Genomic DNA, 23501 nt, shown 5'->3' on the forward strand with positions numbered 1-23501 from the left:
CTCCAACTGACTGTCTTTCCCTTGGTTTTATTTTACCCTGTTCTAGAAACAGAGAATGTAACTGGCACTGAATGATTCCAAAACTAAGCAGTGGGAAGGCTGGCACCCCACTCCTTCCATCTCTGTATTCTGGCTTCTAATTCTGAACATGCTGGGCCACATCAAAACTTTCTTCCCCTCTTGTTGTTTCCCTTACTTTTTCTATCTCCACTTCTATTCATTATATATTTAATTAGGTCAAATATCTACCCTTTAATCAGCACAAAGTTTCCCACTGCCAACCCACACATTCAAGTTTACTCATAGACAATCTAAAGATGGAACAAAAAAAAAAAAAAAAAGAAAGAAAAAGACAGAAAAAAATAGGGAAATAACCTATATATCAAAAACGGATGAGTATTCCTGAAGATGGTTTCTAAGTCAACCCTAGTTTAGTTCAATGACACTATGTATGACACTTTATTTGGAAAATAAGGGTGGATCCAACAAGTCTCAAGATATTTTTTTTTGCCTACGTGATGCCACATTTGGGAATTTATGCACTGTCTTTACAATATGAAAGAGTAAAGATATCTAAGCCTGATTCTCTCATACAAGAGTTGTTCCTTTGTAAATGTAAATGCTGGAAACTTCTAGAAGCTGAAGTAAAACGTCAAACCAGAATGGAATGATTTAGAATTCTTGCATCAGTGCATTCAGTGAAGTTCAGAGGTCTGAGAATAATGTCTCCAAGAGTATATAATTTACTCTCTGGAGATAAAAAGATTAAATACGTATAATTGCCATTGGGTTGAGCATTACTAAACAGATTTGGTCTTTCTTTTTCACTGCAGACACTGCATTATGCTTTCTGAAATCATCCTCTAATCAAAGGCACTAAAAATTGGACCACACATTATTAGTTAAGTACTCTTTGTGAATGACTGACAAGCTCATAGCAGTATTTTTAAGTCATTTATATTTGTTAATAAATAATACTGCAGTTAGCATTAAAAAATTATTATGAAGTTACTGAGTGGGCTGGATAGAGTCTTTTTCAGAGTTCTGAATGACAGAATTCTTAGAATCATAGAATTACGGAACTGGAAAACACCTTGGAGAAGTTATCTAGCCTAGTACTCCCTTAAACAACAGCAGCAGTTGCTCTAATATATTATGGTTAAAATATAAAATAAAACACACTAGGTTTGCTATTTGATAGTTAATTAATCCCATGCTCAAGGTCTTAAGAACTGGATATCCCCGTTTTAGAGACATGTGAAGAAATAGTAGTATTATTTTTTTCCTCTCTATTCCTTTGCCTAATTCTTTATGCCCTTAGAATTAAGAACACATATCACATAGGAAATGACTAACCAAGAGCTCTCATTAGATTAGAAAAAACATTCCATTTTCACTTCATTGTCCACTGAGTGAAGGAAATAGGAAAAGAAAAAAGGCTCATCTGCTTTGCACTTCTGGGCAGTAATAACGGTATGTAAGTGAAGAGTGTAGGTTCTGAAATTAGAATATATGTGTAATTTGGGCAAGTTACTTAACCTCTCTATACCTCAATTTCCTTAAATGTAAAATAAAAATAATTAAAATACTTATGATATAGATTTGTGAAGAAAAAGAATGAGACAATTCACTTAGCAGTGTCTGGCAGATAGGGAGCAGTCAAGCAATAATATCCATTATTACTATTTAACATCTGGATTTTACTGTTTTATTGTCTATTCCATGAAAAATCATAAGATTGACATAAACTATGGAGAGTATAGATTTTAAAAAGCCCAATAATTATTGCTACATCCATATGGTAGGTTTCTATTCTAAAAAGAAAATAAATTTTGTGACATGTATTTCAACTGGTCAGAAAGCCCCAAAATGTTCAAAACTCAAGGATAACAAAGAGAATGGAAACTGAATAGTTATATAGTTATAAAATGACATGTGGCCAAGTATATCGTAACATTTAAAGCTCTTCTATTTCAACTGAATAACTAGAACCATAGTGTACCCAGCTCTTGAATACAAGGTATAGCTATGTACAGTATTGGTTATTCATCGTCTTTGAATATATTCCTAGCTTGAAATATGAAAATGTTATTCAAATATATTTATTTAGATAAAATAGGAAGATCAGAAGACATATCTCAAAAATCTCAGAACATATACACTTACTTGGAAAACACTACTACTAGCTATCAATAATGTGACCTGTGGAAGTAGAATGCTACTGCCACCTACTGAAAGTTTAGGGAACTAACTTTGAAAGAGGGCAACAATAAAATGACACTTCTTTAAAAAGGAATGATTAAAATTATTTATTTTTTGCTATTAAAATACAATAAATGTATATTTTAAAAGAATCTTTTTCCCCTATAACAAACAATATGGACAACTTTTCTATCTTCTTCATGGTTAAATGTCAAATTACATGCTTTCTGAGTCATTCAGGCAATCTGGGTAATATTATAGTCATCCTTATCATGTAGTATGAAGCCAAAATAAGGCTAAAGGTATATTTTTGTTTTTGTACTTGTTTTTGTGGGTAGCAGGGAGACAGGGTCTTGCTATGTCACTCAGGCTAGAGTACAATGGTGCGATTTCAGCTCACTGCAACCTCTGGCTCCAGGGCTCAAGCGATCCTCCCACCTTAGCTTCCTGAGTAGCTGGGACTACAGGCGCACACCATCACACCTGGTTAATTTTTGTATCTTTTGTAGAGATGAGGTTTTGCCATGTTGCCCAGGCTGGTCTCAAAATCCTGCGTTCAAGCAATCTGCCTGCCTAGGCCTCCCAACACGCTGGGATTACAGGTGTGAGCCACTACGCCTGGCCTTGGTATAAGTGTTTTAGTAAACATTTTTGATGTTTAAGTGGTGGTGGCTGGATATCAGAAGAAAATGATACTCATTCCACTTTGGGGACAGTTGAGAAAATCAGAGTGATATCAAGTGGTAACACTTCCTTCATATTGCCAGGAACGTAGTATGTGTTTTGAGAGTCACATCCATCAAATTACAGTTGAACACATTACCTTAGGAGGCAATCAATATATATATATATGTATGTTCAGTGAAGCAAAAAGGAATAAATCATATATGTCAGTGTTTCCCAATGGGAAATTATTGATATTTTGAGTGACGCAATTAGTTGTAATCCAAATGTGCATTATAGGACATTGAACAACACTGTCCTCCAGGGCACTATACAATACCTCCAGCCAACTGTGCACACCCACCCCCACTCCATTCTTGACACTTCTAAACACCTGGAGGAAAGGGCATTCACTGAGAACCGCTGATACGTGTAAATCAGTGATCCATAAAGGAAAGGGAATATAAAGTATAACATCCTTGCTCTTAAGGAAATCACAATTTAGGCAAGTTAAGTCATATTGTTTTGTTAAATATTTTCTTGAGTGTGTACCTCATTTTTATAGATTCAGAACAACTGTTTTAGGTTTGTTATGTCAATAAGAAAAGTTAGGATGTAAATACTTATTTTCAGGATGAAAAAAGTTAATTTGATGACAATACAGGTAGCAAATAGTTCCCAAAACGACATAGAGAGGGTCTAGATCAAGAGCAAGAGGAAGTAGATGATAAAAAGGTCTCCCATATTGAAATAAAATGGAGCAAGGCATTATGTAAGAAATAAAATAAGGGTAACAGCTAATTTTTAATGAGGGCTTACTTTGCCAAGCAATATTCCAAGCGCTTTATGTATATTACCCTATCTAACTGATAGAGACAGGTGACAGCCCAGGGTCTTTGGCAAAACCCTGCCTTCAAGCCTAAACAGCCTAAAGGCTGAAAACCTCGACTGCTGGTCCCAGATGAAGGCTGCCCTTTCCCAACTGATCCTTTCTGAATAATGCCTACCTGTGCACTGGGAGGATGGGGTGGAGCCTCGGGAAGTTCACACCACTTGCAGAAGAGAGAAGCCTAGCCTCTCTTGTTCCTGTGTGCTGACCTAGGATTCAATCTGTAAGGTGGGAGACCTGCTAGCAAGTCTTTGTCTCGCTTTGCTGAGAGTTTTTCCTTTTCATTTAATAAATCCTGCCCTAGTTAACCTACAATGTGTCTGCGTGCCTAAATTATCCCGGTCATGTGACAAGAACCCATTTTTTTCTACAACATAATCCTCACAACAACACTATGAGGCAATCTCTGATATTCACAAATAGGAAAATATTTTATAAATATTTACAAACGTTATAAATTTTAAAGATTTATAGTCATAAGATTTCACAATTTTGCAAATCAAACACATTTTATAAATTTACAAATAGGAAACTATTTTTGAGAGAGCGAACACGCCTAGACTACAGAGATTCAAGTAGCCGGGTTAGGACATAAACCACACTTGAACATAATTTCTAGAATGCTGGTCCTGAAAAGCCACCAAGTTGTTTTATTTCTACCTTCCCCTTCACAAAGCCTTTCAGCCAGTCATTCTACTGAAAAATTTTTAAGGCAAATCCCAACTCCAGGCTTTTTGCTGGTGAAATGTTTCACCAATTTGATGACCGCATGAAGGAATTATAAACTATTCCTTCATTTAAAAAGAAACTATAGGGTCTAAAATTTAATTAGCATATTTAGTGAGTGTGGCCACCATATACTGAGTTCTTTTGCAAAAACCCTCAAGTTCCTGGGGAAACTCAACCCTAGGTAAACACAATCATCTGTCTTTTCTCTATGTTTGTACCTGGGAAGCTAAACTCTTATCATAAAGCTGACTGATACACAAAAAGCAGAAAGTAGTTCAGTTTCTCATTCTGAAGAAGGGGTTTCGTACCTCCCGCACCCTTCTCCAACACCTCCATGCCTCCTTTACTCACCTGTCTTTCAAGGACTAACTTTCCCTATTGTCATTTAATTATTTATTTATTTGTTTATTTTTTGAGATGGAGTCTCGCTCTGTAGCCCAGGCTGGATGGAGTGCAGTGGTGTGATCTCGGCTCACTGCAACCTCCACCTCCCGGGTTCAAGTGATTCTCCTGCCTCAGCCTCCTGAGTAGCTGGGATTAGAGGCGTGCACCACCATGTCTGGCTAATTTTTGTAGTTTTAGTAGAGACAGGGTTTCACCATGTTGGCCAGGCTGGTCTCGAACTCCTGACCTCAAGTGATCCTGCCTGCCTCAGCTTCCCAAAGTGCTGAGATTACAGGCGTGAGTCACTGTGCCTGGCAGCGTTATTTAAAGAAAGAGAAGTCTTCTATAAATAACTTTTGCAGTTTTCTACCAACAGAGTGATGTATCTGTCTGAACTCATAGATGTCCTTTGCTCCTTTCTTCCTGTGCAAATGAAGGAATCCCTCTCCTGTTGATGGGAAGGCCTATCTTTCCATGTGTCAGCATCCACAAACTCACCCTTTCTCAAAGACCTTATGCAGTTATTTCCTTCCTATCTACAACCTTTCCCCGTTTATTAAATCCTTTCTTTATATGTAGGTATTAAACTATGCACCCACATCCCCATCCTAAAAATAACGACAAAAAATTAATAACTCCCAAATATCTCCCTTGACTCTCAAATCTCCTTCCCCTCCCCTCTTCCCGCACCACCCTTTCACTCAACTACCATTCACAGCCAAACTCAAGAAAGAGCTGCTTACCATCAGTATTGTTTTACTTCCTCATTTCTGTCTGTCACCCTCCACCTCCATTAATGGCTCTTACTAATCTCCATATCATTGTATTCAATGAGCACTCTTTGCTCTTCTGCTTATTTTTCCCCTAAGGAGCATTTGATCCCACTCCCTACTCCATGAAATCCTCTTTCCTTCCAGCTTCTGTGACAAAGTTCTCCTAATTTGCTTTCTCCTTTCTAACTGTTCATTCATTATCAGTCATCTTACAGGCTCCTCCTATTCAGACAATATGAATTCCAAATATGAATTCTACCTTTAAATCTTGTAGTCTTCCTCAAGGACTGTGTCCTAAGACCACTTCCTGTCTTACTCTCTATTATCTCTCCCTTAGTGATCTCATCCACTTCCATGGTTTCTAATATCACCTTATATGAAAATAACCCCAAACTTCTGTTTACCTCAGGCCATTTCAGATGAGTAAATTGATATCATCTAATACTAAACCACAGTGACAAGCTTACCTGCAGGTGGGCAACTGTTTTGCCAAAAGCTTTTCTTTGTTTAACATAGTTCCTGGTTTCTTCAAACATGAACTCACTAGCTGAAATTGCCATATCAGCAATTAACAGCCTTTCCTATAACACAAAAATTAGGTCTTAAACATTACTCTAATTATGCAAGTGATTTTCACACAATTTCAATTACGATAAATCCTATAAATTAACTTTATAATAAACTCATAAAGATTAATTTATGTCTTAACTCTTTATAAGAAAACAGATTTATGAGATTCTTTTGACATATCTCTAATCACTTTCTAAAGCAAATCCTTTATTTTTATGAATGACTGCTTTTATTTTTTTAAAATCTTAATTTTTTAAGGGACGAAGTCTCACTCTGTTGCTAAAAATGGAGTACAGTTGCACAATCACAGTTCACTACATTCTGTAATTCCTGGGCTTAAGTGATCCTCCCATCTCAGCCTCCCGAGTAGCTGGGACAACAGGCGCATAACACCATGCCCACGAATGACTGTCTTCATTATATATATGCAATTTATTTAATTTTTTCTTCTCTTTACTCACATATGAGTTAAAAACAATCCCTAGTTGCTTATTTCAAGTTATTAATCTCTGCACACTGTATGACTCAATATATCTGTGGAAATAAACATCTTACAGCACATAAGTTAAATTCTACCTATTAATGTAAAAGTAGTCTTAGTTTAAATCCATCATGCTGGTGATTTTCATGGCAGTCACTAGGCAGGAGTACCCCCTTACACTGGCATCTGAGGCTCAATAATCACTTGTCAACCATACTTTAAAACCATAGCTGTTTAGGGACTGACCCTATGTGGCTAAAACTTTTCAGTCTGAATTTTACACTTTTCCCTTTGATTCACAGTTATTATTTAAAAACTGGCAAACTATCAAATGTTTTGCATGACATTTCCTTACAAAGAGCTAAGTTTTTGAATTGTAGTTAAGAAGCTAAAATCATTCTAAGAAGGAATCACAGAACTGAAATATCTGTTTTTCCTACTCACTTTTTTTTTTTTGACGGAGTCTCGCTCTGTCGCCCAGGCTGGAGTGCAGTGGCGGGATCTCGGCTCATTGCAAGCTCCGCCTCCTGGGTTCATGCCATTCTCCTGCCTCAGCCTCCCGAGTAGCTGGGATTACAGGCGCCCGCCACCACGCCCAGCCAATTTTTTTGTATTTTTAGTAGAGAAGGGGTTTCACTGTGTTAGCCAGGATGGTCTCGATCTCCTGACCTTGTGATCTGTCTACCTTGGCCTCCCAAAGTGCTGGGATTACAGGCATGAGCCACTGTGTCCAGCCTTTCCTATTCACTTTATAAGCTTTGATTGGATATTACTGAGTTCAGTTATTTACTTCTCTACCCTATAAAACTCATACTTTTATTACAACTTTAATACTCAAATGATTAGCTATTTCACAAGTTTTGCATGTATAAATCAGCATGCATAATACAGAAATAGCATGTTTCTATATTATTCTATTCCAATTCATTATTTAGTCAAAAGATGGAATCTTTAAACACTTCTGACCTGTGGAAGCTCTTTCATGATGTAATAGAAGCCTTTATTCTCTTCTCCAAGTAGGGCACTAGCTGGCAACCGTACATCTTCAAAGAATAGTTCTGCAGTATCCTAAAAGACCATATAAAAAATGTAGAGAGTGATCTCATTTAAATCTTCCAATAACCCAGTGAATATTGGAGTGAATATTATTTTTTCCAAAAAAACAAAAAACAAATTGGAAGCCAAGTTGGAGAAGTTAATGAACATAACCAGTAAGTGGTAAACCAGGGATTTGAACTCACAGCCATCTGATTCCAAACCTTGTGGCTTTCCTACTGCAACACACTATCATTCCAGTTCTAATATTGTCCAGTTCTGAAGGTACTTGGAACTAAGGATTTCTAATACATATTAAGCAAAACATGTGTTTTTGGTAATGTATAGAAAGAACATTTTCTGTTTTTTTGTTTTATTATTATTATTTTTTTTTTGAGAGGGAGTCTTACTCTGTCGCCCAGGCTGGAGTGCAGTGGCGTGATCTTGGCTCACTGCAACCTCCACCTCCTGGGTTCAAGTGATTCTCCTGCCTCAGCCTCCAGAGTAGCTGGGACTACAGGCGCCTGCCACCACACCCAGCTAATTTTTTTATTATTAGTAGAGACAGGGGTTTCACCATGTTGTCCAGGCTGGTCTCGAACTCCTGACCTCAGGTGATCCACCGGCCTCAGCCTCCCAAAGTGCTCGGATTACAGGTGTGAGCCACCGTGTATGGTCACACTTTCTATTTTTACTTCATATTTTTCTTTAATACATTTTACAAATAGATGGCTTGTTACCATGCAGTTAATTCTGCCGTTTCTAAAGCAGATATTCAAAATACCTTGATTCATTTCTATTGCTGATCATCAGAAAGAGACAGAGAGGTATAAATGGGAATAAATCTCATTACCACATCAGAAAAGCATATTTTAGGAATTCAGCATAGGAAATAAAATTGTGCCACATGTAATCCTCTATATAAGTCTCCTATCTGATTAATAGTAAACTCAATTAGTATCTGAATATGATTTATATTATCACTCACCTGTGCTTTTAATCCCATTTTATGTAGCTTTCGTCCCTTGATAAATCCTTTCATTCCATTTTCCACCAGAAAAAGGCTAATACCACGGGCAGGGGAGGGAGCTTCATGATTTGTGACCGCAACTACAATCACAACATCACTTAACCACCCATTACTGATGAACACCTGTAAAACCCCAAGTACACTAGTAATGTACCATGATAATTCAAGTCTATGTGCAAGTTATGATTGGGAGAAAGCACACTCCAGAAAACTAAAACAGACAAGACATGCTCAATATCTCTCTCGGTACCCTACCCAAATATCTGCAGAGTTGATTATTCACACATGATGTTATCAAGGATCGGGGAAAAATTACTGAATGCTTCAAAGAATGAAACCTATAGATTTTCTTTTCACTATTAATATTATACACAATAATAATAAACAGAGATTATTATGTTCTTTAAAAATGAAACCAAATTGTCTATTATGATGATAAATTGTATTTTAGAAGGAAGACACTGGTAAGAAAAGAAAATCTGGCTGGGCCTGCTGGCTAACACCTGGAAGCCCAGCACTTTGGGAGGCCAAGGCAAGAGGATCATTTGTGCTCAGGAGTTAAGACCAGCCTTGCCAAAATAGCAGAGACAAAAAAATTAAAAATTAGCTGATGTGGTAGTGTGCACCTATATATAGTCCAAGCTACTCAGGAAGCTGAGGCAGGAGGATCGCTTGAGCCTAGGAGTTTGAGGTTGCAGTGAGTTATGATTGTACCACTGCACGCCAAACTGGGTGACAGAGTGAGATCCTGTCTCTAGAAAAAAAAAGAAAAGAAAAGAAAAATAAAAAGAAAGAAAATCTGCTGTAAATGGCGCTATATTATTTATTCTCAGATGTATCAGTTTTTGAAAAGGACTATTTTTGATTTTTGTAATTGATATCCTGCTTCCTTTAAAATGGCCTAAATAGGAAACTATGATTAAGGAGGGAAAAATGACAAGCCAAATGAGAGGGATTATCAGATGATATTGATTCAGAAAACAAAATATACTCCAAGCAAATATTAATAATTATCTTCTAATTCTGCCTCTTTCCTGGTTCATCTCAATCATTTTCATGGCTTGAGTCACCCTCTACATGCTGATGACTCCAAATATTTATCTATGCCATGTTTCCTTTCTTTTTTTTTAGAGACAGGGTCTCTCTCACCCAGGCTGGAGTGCAGTGGTGTGATCATAGCTAATTGCAGCCTCGAACTCCTGGTAAGCCACATTTCTTGATAGGACCTGGACCTGAATATGTACTTGCTTCTGGACAGTTCCACTTGATGACTCATGAGTGGGACATATTTCTTCCCACCCCTACTCCTATCTAATCCTGATTTTCAACCTATTTCCCTATCTCAATGAATGCTTCAATAGATTACACTGTCATCCTGCTTCTTATTCAATTCAGCATCTAGTTTTTTCTAACCCATCTTAATACTTTTGGAATTTATTCACTTCCTTTCAATTCTATTGTAATTACCTTATTTCCAGCCCTCATCATTTCTTAAGTTCCTACAACTGATCTCTCTACAGCTGTATCATTCATCATGATGTCAGGGAGAATTTTCTAAATGCAATCTGATCATATTGCCTTCACACTTAAACATTTTTGAATAGCTCCTAATAGGCTTCAGGGTAAATTCAAAACCCTTAGCAGGAAGTAGAAAACTTATCACAAACTGGCACTAGCTTACCTCTCCTTACCTGCCTTATTGCTTGTCCCACTCTCCCCAATTTCCTGTTCTCCAGTCAGCTACTAAATTATTTGCTCTCCATCACATTGCGAGATTTTCCTGACCTTTGAGTCTTTGAAAATCTTGTTTCTGCTACTTGGGAAAGGCCCTTTCCCAACTCTGCTACAATGAATTGTACTCATCCTGGACGGTTTAGACATCAGACTGGCCAAAAGGTCTCAAATTCTCCAGGCTGGGTTAAGCATTCCTACAACACTTCAAATTTACCAAAATGATCTGTTTTTAATCTCTCTCCCTTTGAAATAGTAGGGGTATAAAATGATGTTGGTTACTCCCATCACCTAAAACACACAGCACTGAAACATACAAATAATGAAAAATGGGCAAATAACGTTAATGTTGTCTACACAACAGCAAAAGAAGATAGTGGTGGCAGTATGGTTATAGGTGACACAATAATAAAAGATCATCAACACGCCTCCTTACTAGGAGCTCCTAGCCATTTCCTATTCATATATCTATCTTAAGTGCTTAGAATTCTTTTTGGCACAGATGAGGCCAAAGGATATTTTAAAAATATATTTTGAAAAAGATGTGCCTCAAAAAAATTTCTACACATCCTGGCAAAAATATTTTTTCAACAGTATTGCTCCATTACACCACTCCCTTGCTCAAAAATCTTAAAAGTCTACCAAGTTCCTACCTTTCTGTGTAGTTCCTAACATCTGTGTAGCTGCCACAGTTGAAATGCTATGAGTGCTTTTTGTTTGTTTTGCATCACACAGCATCCAGGAATTAGTATCTACAATATGCTCTAAAGTGGTCTCATACACGTTTTAACTACAGATAATAAATAAACAACGGAATGGAAAGGAAGGGAGGAGCAATTCATTGGGCAAAAACTATTCATTTTAATACGCTGAGCTCAATTTGGTAAATCAAGTGGAGTTCTCCAGAAGGTCTTATTGGAAGTAATTACAGCAAAGGATCAATAAAATCTGAACCATTTCTACAATAGTGTGACCTAATGTGAATTTTAACACCAGGGTGGATCCCCCTTTCTAACAGAGTTATATGAGAATTTTCCTTGCCAGTGGATTTTCTCAGTTTGTTTCCTAACTATGACACTCAGAAGTTTGAATAGGGCTGAAATTACCTCTAATGAGGGTCAACATTTTGGGGTGGTGGGAGGATATTAAATGCTTATAAAATAACAGAAACTCATTGCAGATATTATATAGAGAATGTAAAATTCTAAAGAAAAGGGAAAATATAATACTCCATAAGTATATAATACAACTATCATTCATAATTTCCTTTCTCATATTTTTAATTTTAATATAGTAAAAATGTTTCTGTACTTGCATTCTATATCCTGTTTTTTCACTTAATGTATAATTCTTCCCTGTACTGTTAAAAACTTTGTGGTGCTAATGTTAATGACTGCACATTCGTTCAGATGCACTGTATTTGCTTGCCCATTCCTTTACTTTTACTTGCTTTCAATTTTTTGTTATTTCTAATAGAGTTTTTGAAACAGAGTCAATGGTACTTTTCCTGTGTGGTTCCCACAAAACACTATGGCTGAGCAGATGAGGCCTGCTTAGAGAGCTAGAGGTATAAGAGAATGTGGCTCCCGTTTCACTTCAAACCAAATATCCCACTCTCTTTCAAAACAAGCCTTCTATATGCGAGGAGTTAACTGATTATATATTGGAGCTATCATGTGTTTAATTATAATTCTTAGGATAAATTATTTAGACAAATATTTATTAAATTATAGGTGAAGAACACCAATGATTCAGTTTTGTAAATACAGAGCTATTAGCTCAAACATATAAAAATTAATTCTTCAACAGACCTTGGCACATATTTTCAGAAAGACTGTTTTATAACAGTAAATAAAATGAACATCTTTCCTTCACGTAACACTCAGTCAACAACAAATATTTACTGAGTATATACCAGATACTATTTTAGGTGGGCAATATCACTTGTCCTCGGTAATATCAAATGCATTTGCCCTCCCTGATATCAGGGATCCTGAGCCCATCTGTAACCTTAATTGGAAGCGCTCTCCAATTCTATCAATGAGTTGTTTGAGTTAGTAGAACCGAATGGTTCTCAAATTCTATCACTGTATCACTGATATCTTTTTCTCCTAGGATCTTTTATTTCTTTTCTTTGAGGGGGGTCTTACTCTATCTCAACCTCCTTGGCTCAAGTGATTCTCCCTCTTCAGCCTCCTGAGTGAGTAACTGGGACCAAAGAGCACACCACCATGCCCAGCTAATTTTTTTAATTTTTACTTTTTTAGAGACAGGGTCTCACTTTGCTGCCTAGGCTGGTCTCAAACTTCTGGGCTCAAGCAATCTCTTGCTTCAGCCTCCCAAAGTGCTGGGATTACAGGTGTGAGCCACTGTGCCTGGCCTTCTCCTAGAATCTTTTGAAATTCTTCTTGATCTATATGAGAAAGCTTTTTCCCCAACCTTTTATCATCATAAAGTTTAAGTATTATTAATATTTGTCCCACATTTGAGCAATGTGAGCCTCACTTTGTCTTTTTCTGGTTTGATAAGGCTGTTTGGAAGCTAAAACAACCTTTGCCATATTAGTGAGGGGGCATGCAAAATGAAACATAGAAGTTACCATAGATCTTAAGTAATATTTGTTGTAAATTTGCTGTCTCCAAAACAACTTAGGTAAATTCAATTCCTGCATGAGTCCCTAGATTTAACAGAATTAATGAGTTGTCTCTGAGACATTGTTACCCATGGCATGACTCTGAAAAGAAGGGCTATAGAAGTCCCTCTCTACACACCTTGCTTCCATTGAGAATCCAGTCACTTCCATCCTTTTTAGCATTTGTTTTTATTCCTTGTAAGTCACTGTAATCAAAAGAAAGGATAAATAATTCATCAAATGATAAAAATTAAATTATGCAAATTATATAAGTATGTATGTAAATTAGATTATTCAAACTGGCTACACCATTATAAAATTGCTGAATATTAAGAATGTTCACACAATTGCACTGAAAAACCATGCTGATCTATTATATTCTAAAGCACTTACACAAATGAATATATGATTAAGATTTATTATATAAACTAGCCAGATTTTATACAGTAGTATAACGAAACCCAACTAATATTCAAGACCCCAATGGGACTCACATAACATTTCAAACCTCACTATATCCCTGAGATTACGTGTCACCATGTACTTTGCTGCCTTTAAACACCTTGGTTCCTTCCCCTATCTCTATTGATCAAAAATTTAGCTATTAGGCAGGGCGTGGTGGCTCATGCTTAAAATCCCAGCACCTTGGGAGACTGAGTGGGGAGGACTGCTTGAGCCCAGGAGTTTGAGACCAGCCTGGGAAACAAAGCTAGACTCTATCTCTACAAAAAGTTAAAAAATTAGTTGGGTGTGGTGGCACACATCTGTGGTCTCAGCTACTTGGGAGACTGAAGTGAGAGGATCACTTGGGCCTGGGAAGTTGAAGCTGCAGTGAGGCATGATCATGCCACTGCACTCTAGTCTGGGTAACACAGTGAGAATTTACCTTAAAAAAATAATAGCACGTCTCAAATGCCATTTTTTTTCTAACAAACCTGCTCTAAGCGTAGAAGAGATTATTTTTCTAAATATAAAAGAAGCAAATATTATTAAAGAAAATATTAAGAATACAGAGAGCATTCCAAAGGAAAAAAATAATTTTAAAAATAATTTTATCTCCTGGAATGAATATTTTAAAGGTATATCTTTCCAATATTTTCCTATGGATATAACTATACATATATACGTATTTTTATAAAACTGGAACCATATAATATGATTTTGATCTGTTAACAATATCTAATGACTTCTTATTAGCTGAACAGAACATCATCATGGATTTACCATAATTAAAAAAAAAATCCCCTATTGTTAAAACACTTAGGTCCCAAAATCTAAATATCCTACAATAAACAGCACAGTATATAAATAGTCCACATTACTTGTGTAATTTTCCCTATTCTTCTTCTTTATGTGGGTGATATGGTTTGGCTTTGTGTCCCCATCCAAATCTCATGTTCAACTATGATCTTCAGTGTTGGAGGAGGGGGCCTGGTGGGGTGATTGGATCATAGAGATGGACTTTCCCCTTGCTGTTCTTGTGATAGTGAGTTACTTATCATGAGATCTGGTTGTTTAAAAGTGTGTAGCACATCCCTCTTCTCTCTATTCCTCCTTCTCTGGCCATGTAGGACATGTCTGCTTCCCCTATGCCTTTGGCCATGATTGTAAGTTTCCTGAGGCCTCCCCAGCTATGATTCCTATATAGCCAGTGGAACTGTGAGCCACTTAAACCTCTTTTCTTTATAAATTACCCAGTTTCAGGGTTTTTTTAATAGCAACTCAAAAACAGAGTAATACAGTGGTGTTTATATTTTACGTCCCTCGGCAATTTTTTTTTTTTTTTTTGAGACCGAGTTTCCCTCTTGTTGCCCAGGCTGGAGTGCAATGGCACAATCTCGGCTCACTGCAACCTCTGCCTCCCTGGTTCAAGCGATTCTCCTGCCTCAGCCACCTCCGTATCTGGGATTACAGGCGTAGGCCACCATGCCAGGCTAATTTTTTGTGTTACTAGTAGAGATGTGGTTTCACCATGTTGGCCAGACTGGTCTTGAACTCCTGACCTCAGGTGATCCGTACACGTCGGCCTCCCAAAGTGTTGGGATTATAGTCATGAGCCACCGCACCCAGTTGCATTTTTTTTAAATCACTCTCTGTATTAGGCTGAATAATGATCCCAAAGATATCAAGTCCTATACCCTAGAGGCTGTGCTACCTTACATGGAAAAACAGTCTTGCAGATGTGATGAATTTAAGGATGTTGTGATAGAGATATTATCATGAATGATCTGGATGAGCCCTAAATGCAATCAGAAATGTCCTTATAAGAGAGCGGTAAAGAGAGATTTCATAGACAGAAGAGAAGACAATGTGACCACAAAGGCAAAGACTGCAGTGATGAGGCAACAAGGCAAGGAATGCCAAACAGACATCAAGAGATAGAAGAGGAAAGGAGTGGATCCTCCCCTATAACCTCTGGAGGAAGTGTGGCCCTGCTGATTCCCTGATTTGGGCCCAGCGATACTGATTCTGGACTTCTAGCCTTCAGCACTGTAAGAGAATAAATTTCTATTGTCTGAAGCCACCAAGTCTGTGATAATTTGTCACAGATGCCATTAGGCAACAAATATACTCTCTTAGAGCATTTACTTTGAATTGCAATTATAATAAAAAGGAATTATCTTTCCCACCTACTGCACTTATCTGACTCAAGTTTTTGAAAACACGTGGTGTATCAAGATCATATTTATATGCTCTGTGCCTAGCATGCTGCTTTATACATAACAGGCACTCAATAAACATTTGTTAAATTATATTATTAAAATGCCAAGTATACAGAAAAGAATTAATATAGCAGGCCTGAGACTGCTATCCTTAGAAAGGCCTTTTACAACATTGTCTGTGGCTAGCATCTGGGAATCCGGATTTCAGGAGAGTTCTCACCATTCCCAGTACCCATAAGAGTGGCTTACTGTATAAACTGTTTACGCAAACAATTAGGCTTATGCTGAATACCTGCTTTCCTTCTGGGGATCTGAACTCTTGGTACATGCCAGGCAGAGGGTGCCTATATAACCGACCTCCAATAAAATCCTTGGGCACCAAGTCTCTAATGAGCTACACCTTGGCACACATTTCACACGTCACAACTTGCTGAAGGAATTATGTCCTGTATGACCTCATTGGGAGAGAACTCCTAGAAGTTGCTATTGGCTTTCTAGGGACTTTGCCCATGAGACTTTTTCTTGGCTGATTTTGCTTTGTATCCTTTACTATAATAAATTGTAGCCATGGGTACAATATATGCTGAGTCTCGTAAGTCCTCTTAGCAAATCATTTGAACCTGGGGGTAGTCTTGGGGACCCCCCAATACACGAATTCAAGGCTTATCCATTACACATCTAATCACTTCAAATATCACAGTAAGTTTCAGGAAGAGACTGTATAATACAGAGCCACCTATCTGAAACATAGGTTAAATGGCACAGGTATGTGAACCAATCTGTAGTCTGATTATCATCAAAAGGGTGGATGCAGATTGTGAACATTAAAGCTGAATGCTATTGTATTCTTTTTTATGTGTTTTTTTTTTTTTTTTTTTTTTGAGATGGAGTTTTACTTTGTCACTGAGGCTGAAGTGCAGTGGCACGATCTCGGCTCACTGCAACCTCCACCTCCCAGGTTCAAGCAATTCTCCTGCCTCAGCCTCCCAAGTAGCTGGATTACAGGTGCACACTACCCACACCTAGTCAATTTTTGTATTTTTAGTAGAGACGGAGTTTTGCTATGTTGGCCAGGGTGGTCTTGAACTCCTGACCTCAGGTGATCCACCACCTTGGCCTCCCAAAGTGCTGGGATTACAGGCATGAGCCACTGTGCCTGGCCTGAATACTATCGTATTCTAACATCATATTTTTCATCATAAGTATGTATAAAGTATCAGTAACTAATGTCTGTACATACTTTATTAAAACAATTATTCTAAGGCTGGGCGTGGTGGCTCACGCCTGTAATCCCAGTGCTTTGGGAGGCTGAGGCGAGTGGATCACCTGAGGTCAGGAGTTCAAGACCAGCCTGGCCAACCTGATGAATCCCTGTCTCTACTAAAAATACAAAAATTAGCTGGATGTGGTGACAGGTGTCTGTAATCCCAGCTACTTCGGGGACTGAGTCAGGAGAATAGCTTGAGCCTGGGAGGCGGAGGTTGCAGTGAGCCGAGATCGCACCATGGCACTCTAGCCTGGGTGACAAGAGCAAGACTCTATCTCAAAAAAAAAAAAAAAATCTTCCTATACAGGGACACATCAAAGGAAATAAAGGTAATCGCATAGCTCAGTTTGTAAATTTTTCCTAAGTTTTTGAACGTTATATATGAAATATTAAAAATGAAAAAGTATACTACTTAGTAAGGCCAACAGTTTAGACCCTCACAATAATCTTCTTAAGTATCATTATCTCAATTTCACTGATAGAGACATTGAAGCTCAGAGATTTTTACCCAAGATCACATAGCTGGTGTCAGAACACTCTGGTTCCAATGCTGTCAACAATTTGTTCTATGAACTTGGTCAAAATACTTCATTTATTATTTTCTGTTTTCTTCTTATATAGCAATTATATCTTTATATTCCACATATCTCATTATAATAGTCATATAATAAAATTAACATGAGATCAGGTGCAGTGGCTGACACCTATAATCTTAGCACTTGGAGCAGCTGAGGCAGGAGGATTGCTTGAGTCCAGGAGTTTGAGACCAGCCTGGGCAACATAGCGAGACCCCATCTCCATTTCTTTAAAAAATAATAAAATAAAATCAATATGAAAGTATTTATAAAATGCTAAAGTAATACAACATACAAAGATACATAATTATATACAATGAAGTGTTCCTCCATGGAAGGGGAAAGGGCCAGTGAAACTCTGGATGTTTTTCAGCAATTGCAACCTTTTTTTCTGTGGAGGCCAAATCAAACCAAAAATACAGACAGTGCTCAATTCATCTCTGAGGGCAGTCAAAATGAACCACATTCCATCTTCTATCTTCTTTTCTTCCCACGTGTTTCTCCCTATTTCATGCCAATTTCACACCATAATTCCATAATTCCTCAACACTCTATTACTCTTCTTCATCTGTGGCTTTTCTCTGTTCTTATATTCTCTTACGCACTAAGAGATTGCTCATCTCTCTAAATACCTGACTTATTTACTATCCTCTCATGACTTTCAATGACTTTCCAAAGAAAGAAAGAAAGAAAGAAATCTGCTTATTTTCTCCATCTTCATTCTTAGATTTCCTTCTTAATTATATATTCTTAACCACAGATAAGGCCAGAGACTTTAAACCAAAATCAAAAATCATATGAACCTTTGTTTGCATGTATAAATTAGAGATAAATCAAGATCTCATTTATTCTATAGCCTCTTTGTGAGTGCTAACATGCAATGAGCTGGAAGTGGAACATGCTAACCACAGAGCTAATACAACTCAATCTGAATATTGGCAGTCAGCCAGGTAGTTATTTTAGAGAATGAAATTAAAGCAAATTTTAAGGAAGAAGGTTAAATTTCTACTTGTTTAGATCACACTTTTAGGCAACAGAAGTGAACAGAAACCTTTAATCTTTGACAAAATTAAGTGTTAGTATTGATCTATAATTAGGGATTTATATCTTAAAAAGATAAATACAATGTAAACATATTGCAAGTGATGCTATAGAATATTAAGAGATTTAAAAATAAATAACACTGTTAGAAAAGAAAATTTTACAATAAAAAAGGAGGGCCTGACCTCTGCAAAAACAATTCCTGAATTTTCACTTGTCACTTCTTTGGCATCTTTAAGTTCTTCCTTTGCACTGTTCGCTTTCTGTTGACCCACAAGTTGCTACTGTCTTTAACATACATCATTTCCCCTACCAGTTTGCCTCAAACCACTGCCCTCTCTTTACATTTCTGTTTACCACTCAGCTCTGAGGAAGATTACTTTGTGTCCTCTGCCTCTGTTTTCTCAACCACCTCACTCCCATAAAAAGTAACTTCTGCCCCTCCACCCTACTGAAATCACAAAGGATCATCAGGCCCGCCAGAACCTCTTCTCCATTCTCCACATCATGGTGGCCTTCACATTACTAACTTCTTTCTCCTTTCCTACAGCCTTTCCAACTGACTTCTCTTCCCATTCATGTCTGAATTTCTTTAAAACTCTCAATCCTTGTGTCTCTCTTGCTCCATCTTTTTTTGTACAGTTCCAAATGAAACATAATGCCCAGACTTTCCTCTTTTGTCCCTTTTTTGTCTTTCATTTTTCCTCTTGAGGATCAGGTCTCATTCTGTGGAAGCTCTTTCCCCCACTCTTATAAAACTGGTTCCTTCCCATTTGTCAAATCTCAGTTTAAATACAAGCACTTTTTATAGGCCTTTGTTAGCATTCATATCTAAATTTGTTTTTCCGTATCCCACCAAACACAAACATACCATTAGTCTATAGCACAGTACATTTCCTTCACAGTACTTATCATAATTTATAATTACAAATATATATACTTGCTTATTTCTTGCCTTTCTCTTCATTAAGCACAGAGGCCACATCTGTTTTGTTCACTACTGTATACCTGGCACACTGAAGACATTTACAAAATAACCAGCAAATAACTGAATACCTGATCTTATTCATTCCTATTGTATCAACTCTTACAAATGAAAGACTTTTAAAACCTATTGCTACTCCATCCTTGTCTCCAGAATTCCAAATATAACTTTGTAACAAACTGCTTGACATTTACATGTGAATCTCACCCTACAAGTAAAATTCATTATGGTGAAAATTCGACTTACACACTACCATTTTCTTTGCATAAAACTATGTTAATATCTCAAACATAGCATACATTATAATCTGCTTTATTGTTATTTTCCCACTTGAGGTCATGAATTATCCTGTGTTCATCTTTGCATTCCTCCTAGCACATAGCTCAGTCTATGTATTAACCAAGTACTAAGAAAATGTCAAGGCACTGCTTCCAAGAATCCAAAGGCAACTAAATATTAACTTACCTTCCAGCTTCAGGCTCTGTCATTGCTATAGCACCAATACATTTGCCTGCAGTCATCTGGGGAATAAAGCGCTTAATCTGTTCTTCTGAGCCATAGTTTGTAATATAGGACATGACAATACCTGAATGAACACTAAAACCTGGGCCTGAACAATTTGAGTAAGCTCTTAGAATGAAAAAAGAAGAAAAATTAGAGCATAAAATAGCAATTAAAAAATGACTATTATAACAACAACGTATTAAAGGTCCTGTCAAACTGTTTGGTAGTGGCCTGTCTCATCACAAACCTATGACATTCCTGACTGTGTTCTTTTTTTTTTTTTTTTTTACTAATTTTAAAATTTCTGGTTTTAACACAATAACAGTGCTAAACAGAGTTCAATGAACACTTATTTAATTGAGAGATAAAATATTTTAAAATATGAATCACCTGCAGTTGTATTCCTCTAACACAGTGCAATAATAACTGTATTCCTCTAATGGCCTTTGCCATGAGGATATATTCTAATAAGATGGAGTCTTGGTAAAACAAAGAAACAAAAGAACAAAAATAAAAAAGCAAAAAATAGAAAAAAAGAAAAACAAAACAAAACATGGAGTCATGGAGTGAATTGTGTACTTTGCTATTTTCTTTTAAAATTATGACACACATACACACACAAATAAAAATTTAAAATTTAAAAATAAATTCTATGACACAACAAAATCCTATTTTTTCTTAGTAGATTTTAATCTGAAATAGCTGCAAAATATTACAAGTTGTTTATGTACCATAATTTACTTATCCATTCTCCCACTGCTGGACATTTAGATTGCTTCAACATTTGGAGAACTGTGACCTAACATGACAATGATTTCTGAACACAGCATCTATATTTCCTATTAAATTATTTCCTTAAAATGAATTCCCCAAAGTGGCATTCTATGTCAAAGAGCAGGAACATATTTTTTAAATATGTGTTCACCTTTTTAATCCCCCCCAAAATTTATTGTTCTAATATATAAAGCCACTTTCACTGCAATCTTGTCAGCCCTGGGTATTAGGATTTTTCATTTTCACTAATTTTATAGATACTCAAAATGATACCTCCAGATAAGCTTAATTTGCATTTGTTAGTAAGGATGAAGTTTTCTCACTAAAAAAAACTTATTTGCATTTCTTTTTTGATGAATTATTGCTTCAAATTCTTTGCCCATTTTTCAACTGCAATCTTTATTTGCTCTTATATATTAAAATTCTAGTATATTTGATGGAAACATTTTTCTACTCCGCTGTTCTCTTTCAAATATCTTTTCTAAGGGCAAAAAGTAATCGTAAGCATTGACAGGAAAAAAAAAAGATCTCTTTAATTTTCAATAGCACCTATTTCAGCAACTTAAAAGGATTTTCTTATTATCCCACATTCAAAAAATGTGTAAGAGTTCATGAGTGGTATAGTCCTTTACATTTTACACTGAATTTTCAATCTTCCAAGATTAGAAAACATTTTTTTTTGGTCATTTCAGAAAGTTGAGTGGTGTGTTTACAAAACAAGACTCAGCCTTAAAGCTCTCCATACTTACTGCTCCTCCCAGACAACAGCTGCATAGTACAAATCCCCTCCAATTCCACCAAGATGCTCTGCAATATTGACACCAAGCAGTCCTTGTTTTCCAGCTTTTTCCCAAACCTCCCTACTTACTTCTCCAGCTTTCTCCCATCTGCAAATAACAAATATTTTAAAATCAGAGATTTTTTCATATTATTTAAATGGCTACAACTTTGAACTTATGAATGATTTTGTGCAGAAATGCATTCTTAATTTAAGGTAATTATTTACATTAGCCATATGCTTCTATTTGCCTCTGACTCTTTGATCACTTCTCTTCTCTTCCTCCTTTTTTCTGCTTTTTTTTTTTTTTTTTTTTTTTTTGAGACAGGGCTGTCACCCAGGTTGGTGTGCAGTGGCACAATCATGGATCACTGAAGCCTCAAAATTCTGGGTTCAAGCAATCTTCCCACCTCAGCCTCTTGAGCAGCTGAGACTTCAGGCACATGCCACAAGGCGAAAAAAAAATTTTCTTTCGTAGAGACGGGGTCTTATTATGTTGCCCAGGCTGGTCGTGAACTCTTGGCCTCAAGCAGTCCTCAAACCTTAGCCTCCCAAAGCGCTAGGATTACAGGTATGAGCCACTGCACCGAGCCCTCTCCTCTTATTTGTATTTGCCATTGTCTTTCCCCATCTTGACTATTTATTGGACTTGAAAATTATACCCACTGATGTAGTTTTGCTCAGCTAGTACTCTTACATGCAAGCTTAGTTATGGCATGTCGTCATGGGAATCTGCCTAACCTGTATTGTAAAAGGCAATTCTCCTTGGCATATTTCCTTAAAGTGCTGAACTTATGGGACAAGCATACAGAAGCTGACAAAATAGGGAACCTCATTACAGTTTAGGAAGAACAGGAGAGCAGAAGCACCTCGCACTATAGCTCTATATCAAATGAACTTCTGAAAACATTAGACATTTGTGTAACATAGGCAACCTCAGCTTTTCTTCTTTAAAAATGAGAATGGCAGAATGAGGAAACAGATGGCTAGCTGGAGATAGTGAAAAAATATCCGAGAATTTTTGTATTTTTAAGTGGATTATAGTGAGACATGGGGTATTTGAAGATACTGATTGAAGGTAATTAGAGACACTCCAAAAATTTTTAAGAGTTGGATTACCATGTGTGTTTTGAATACAGTTGTTGCCTAAAGTAGCTTTGGAAATATTTTTATTATTGACTTAAAATTTGTCAGCTCCTGTTATTTTATTTCAAAGCCTTCTCAAGATTTTTTTCTGGAACAAAATTTAAAAGCAGTGAAGAAATAAACAAAAGAGATTGTACCAGAGCAAAGTGTACCATGTTTCTCTTGTCTATAAGAAGCTAGTTGAAGCCTGATGCAGTGGTTCACACCTGCAATCCCAGCACTTTGGGAGGCTGAGGCAGGATTGCTTGAGCCCAGAAGTTCAAGGCTGCAGTGAGCTATGATCATGTCCCTGCACTCCAGCCTCCGCAAGAGAGTGAGACCATGTCTTAAAAAACAAACAAACAAACAAACAAAACCCCCCAAAACAGAAGCTAGTTGCTTTTCACCAAAGACTAGTTATGGCTTCTGGCTTCTGAGTTTAGCTTATTTTGGTCATTCTTACCAAGAAGGTATTAGTAAAAACCTAATGGAAGTTACTTTTAATGCTATTTAAAAACCATTCTAAATGTTGTAAAATACAGATGTCTCTGACTTATGACAGTTCAACTTACAATTTTTTTACTTATGACGGTGAAAAAGCAATACACATTCAGTTGAAAACATGCTTACTTCAAGTATCCATATAACCGTTTTGTTTTTCACTTTCATT

The 23501-nt window shown here is 36.9% G+C and overlaps 1 protein-coding gene across 3 annotated transcripts in view; it reads right to left on the reverse strand.

Moving 5' to 3' along the window:
- The window catches only part of ACADL (acyl-CoA dehydrogenase long chain), a 50550-nt gene that overhangs the window by 21335 nt on the left and 5714 nt on the right, over window positions 1–23501 (reverse strand). For 2 of the 3 annotated variants that reach the window (XM_038001607.2, XM_007966128.3), the window contains exons 3-8: window positions 21678–21815; window positions 20116–20280; window positions 13259–13325; window positions 8715–8879; window positions 7658–7759; window positions 6108–6221 (exon numbers count right to left, since the gene is read on the reverse strand). In XM_038001607.2, the coding sequence (XP_037857535.2) occupies window positions 6108–6221; window positions 7658–7759; window positions 8715–8879; window positions 13259–13325; window positions 20116–20280; window positions 21678–21815 (751 nt within the window). The remainder of the gene's footprint in view (window positions 1–6107; window positions 6222–7657; window positions 7760–8714; window positions 8880–13258; window positions 13326–20115; window positions 20281–21677; window positions 21816–23501) is intronic. The other variant, XM_038001609.2, reaches the window with a different exon arrangement.

Source organism: Chlorocebus sabaeus, chromosome 10 (genome assembly GCF_047675955.1).
Source record: "Chlorocebus sabaeus isolate Y175 chromosome 10, mChlSab1.0.hap1, whole genome shotgun sequence".
Classification (NCBI taxonomy): domain Eukaryota; kingdom Metazoa; phylum Chordata; class Mammalia; order Primates; family Cercopithecidae; genus Chlorocebus; species Chlorocebus sabaeus.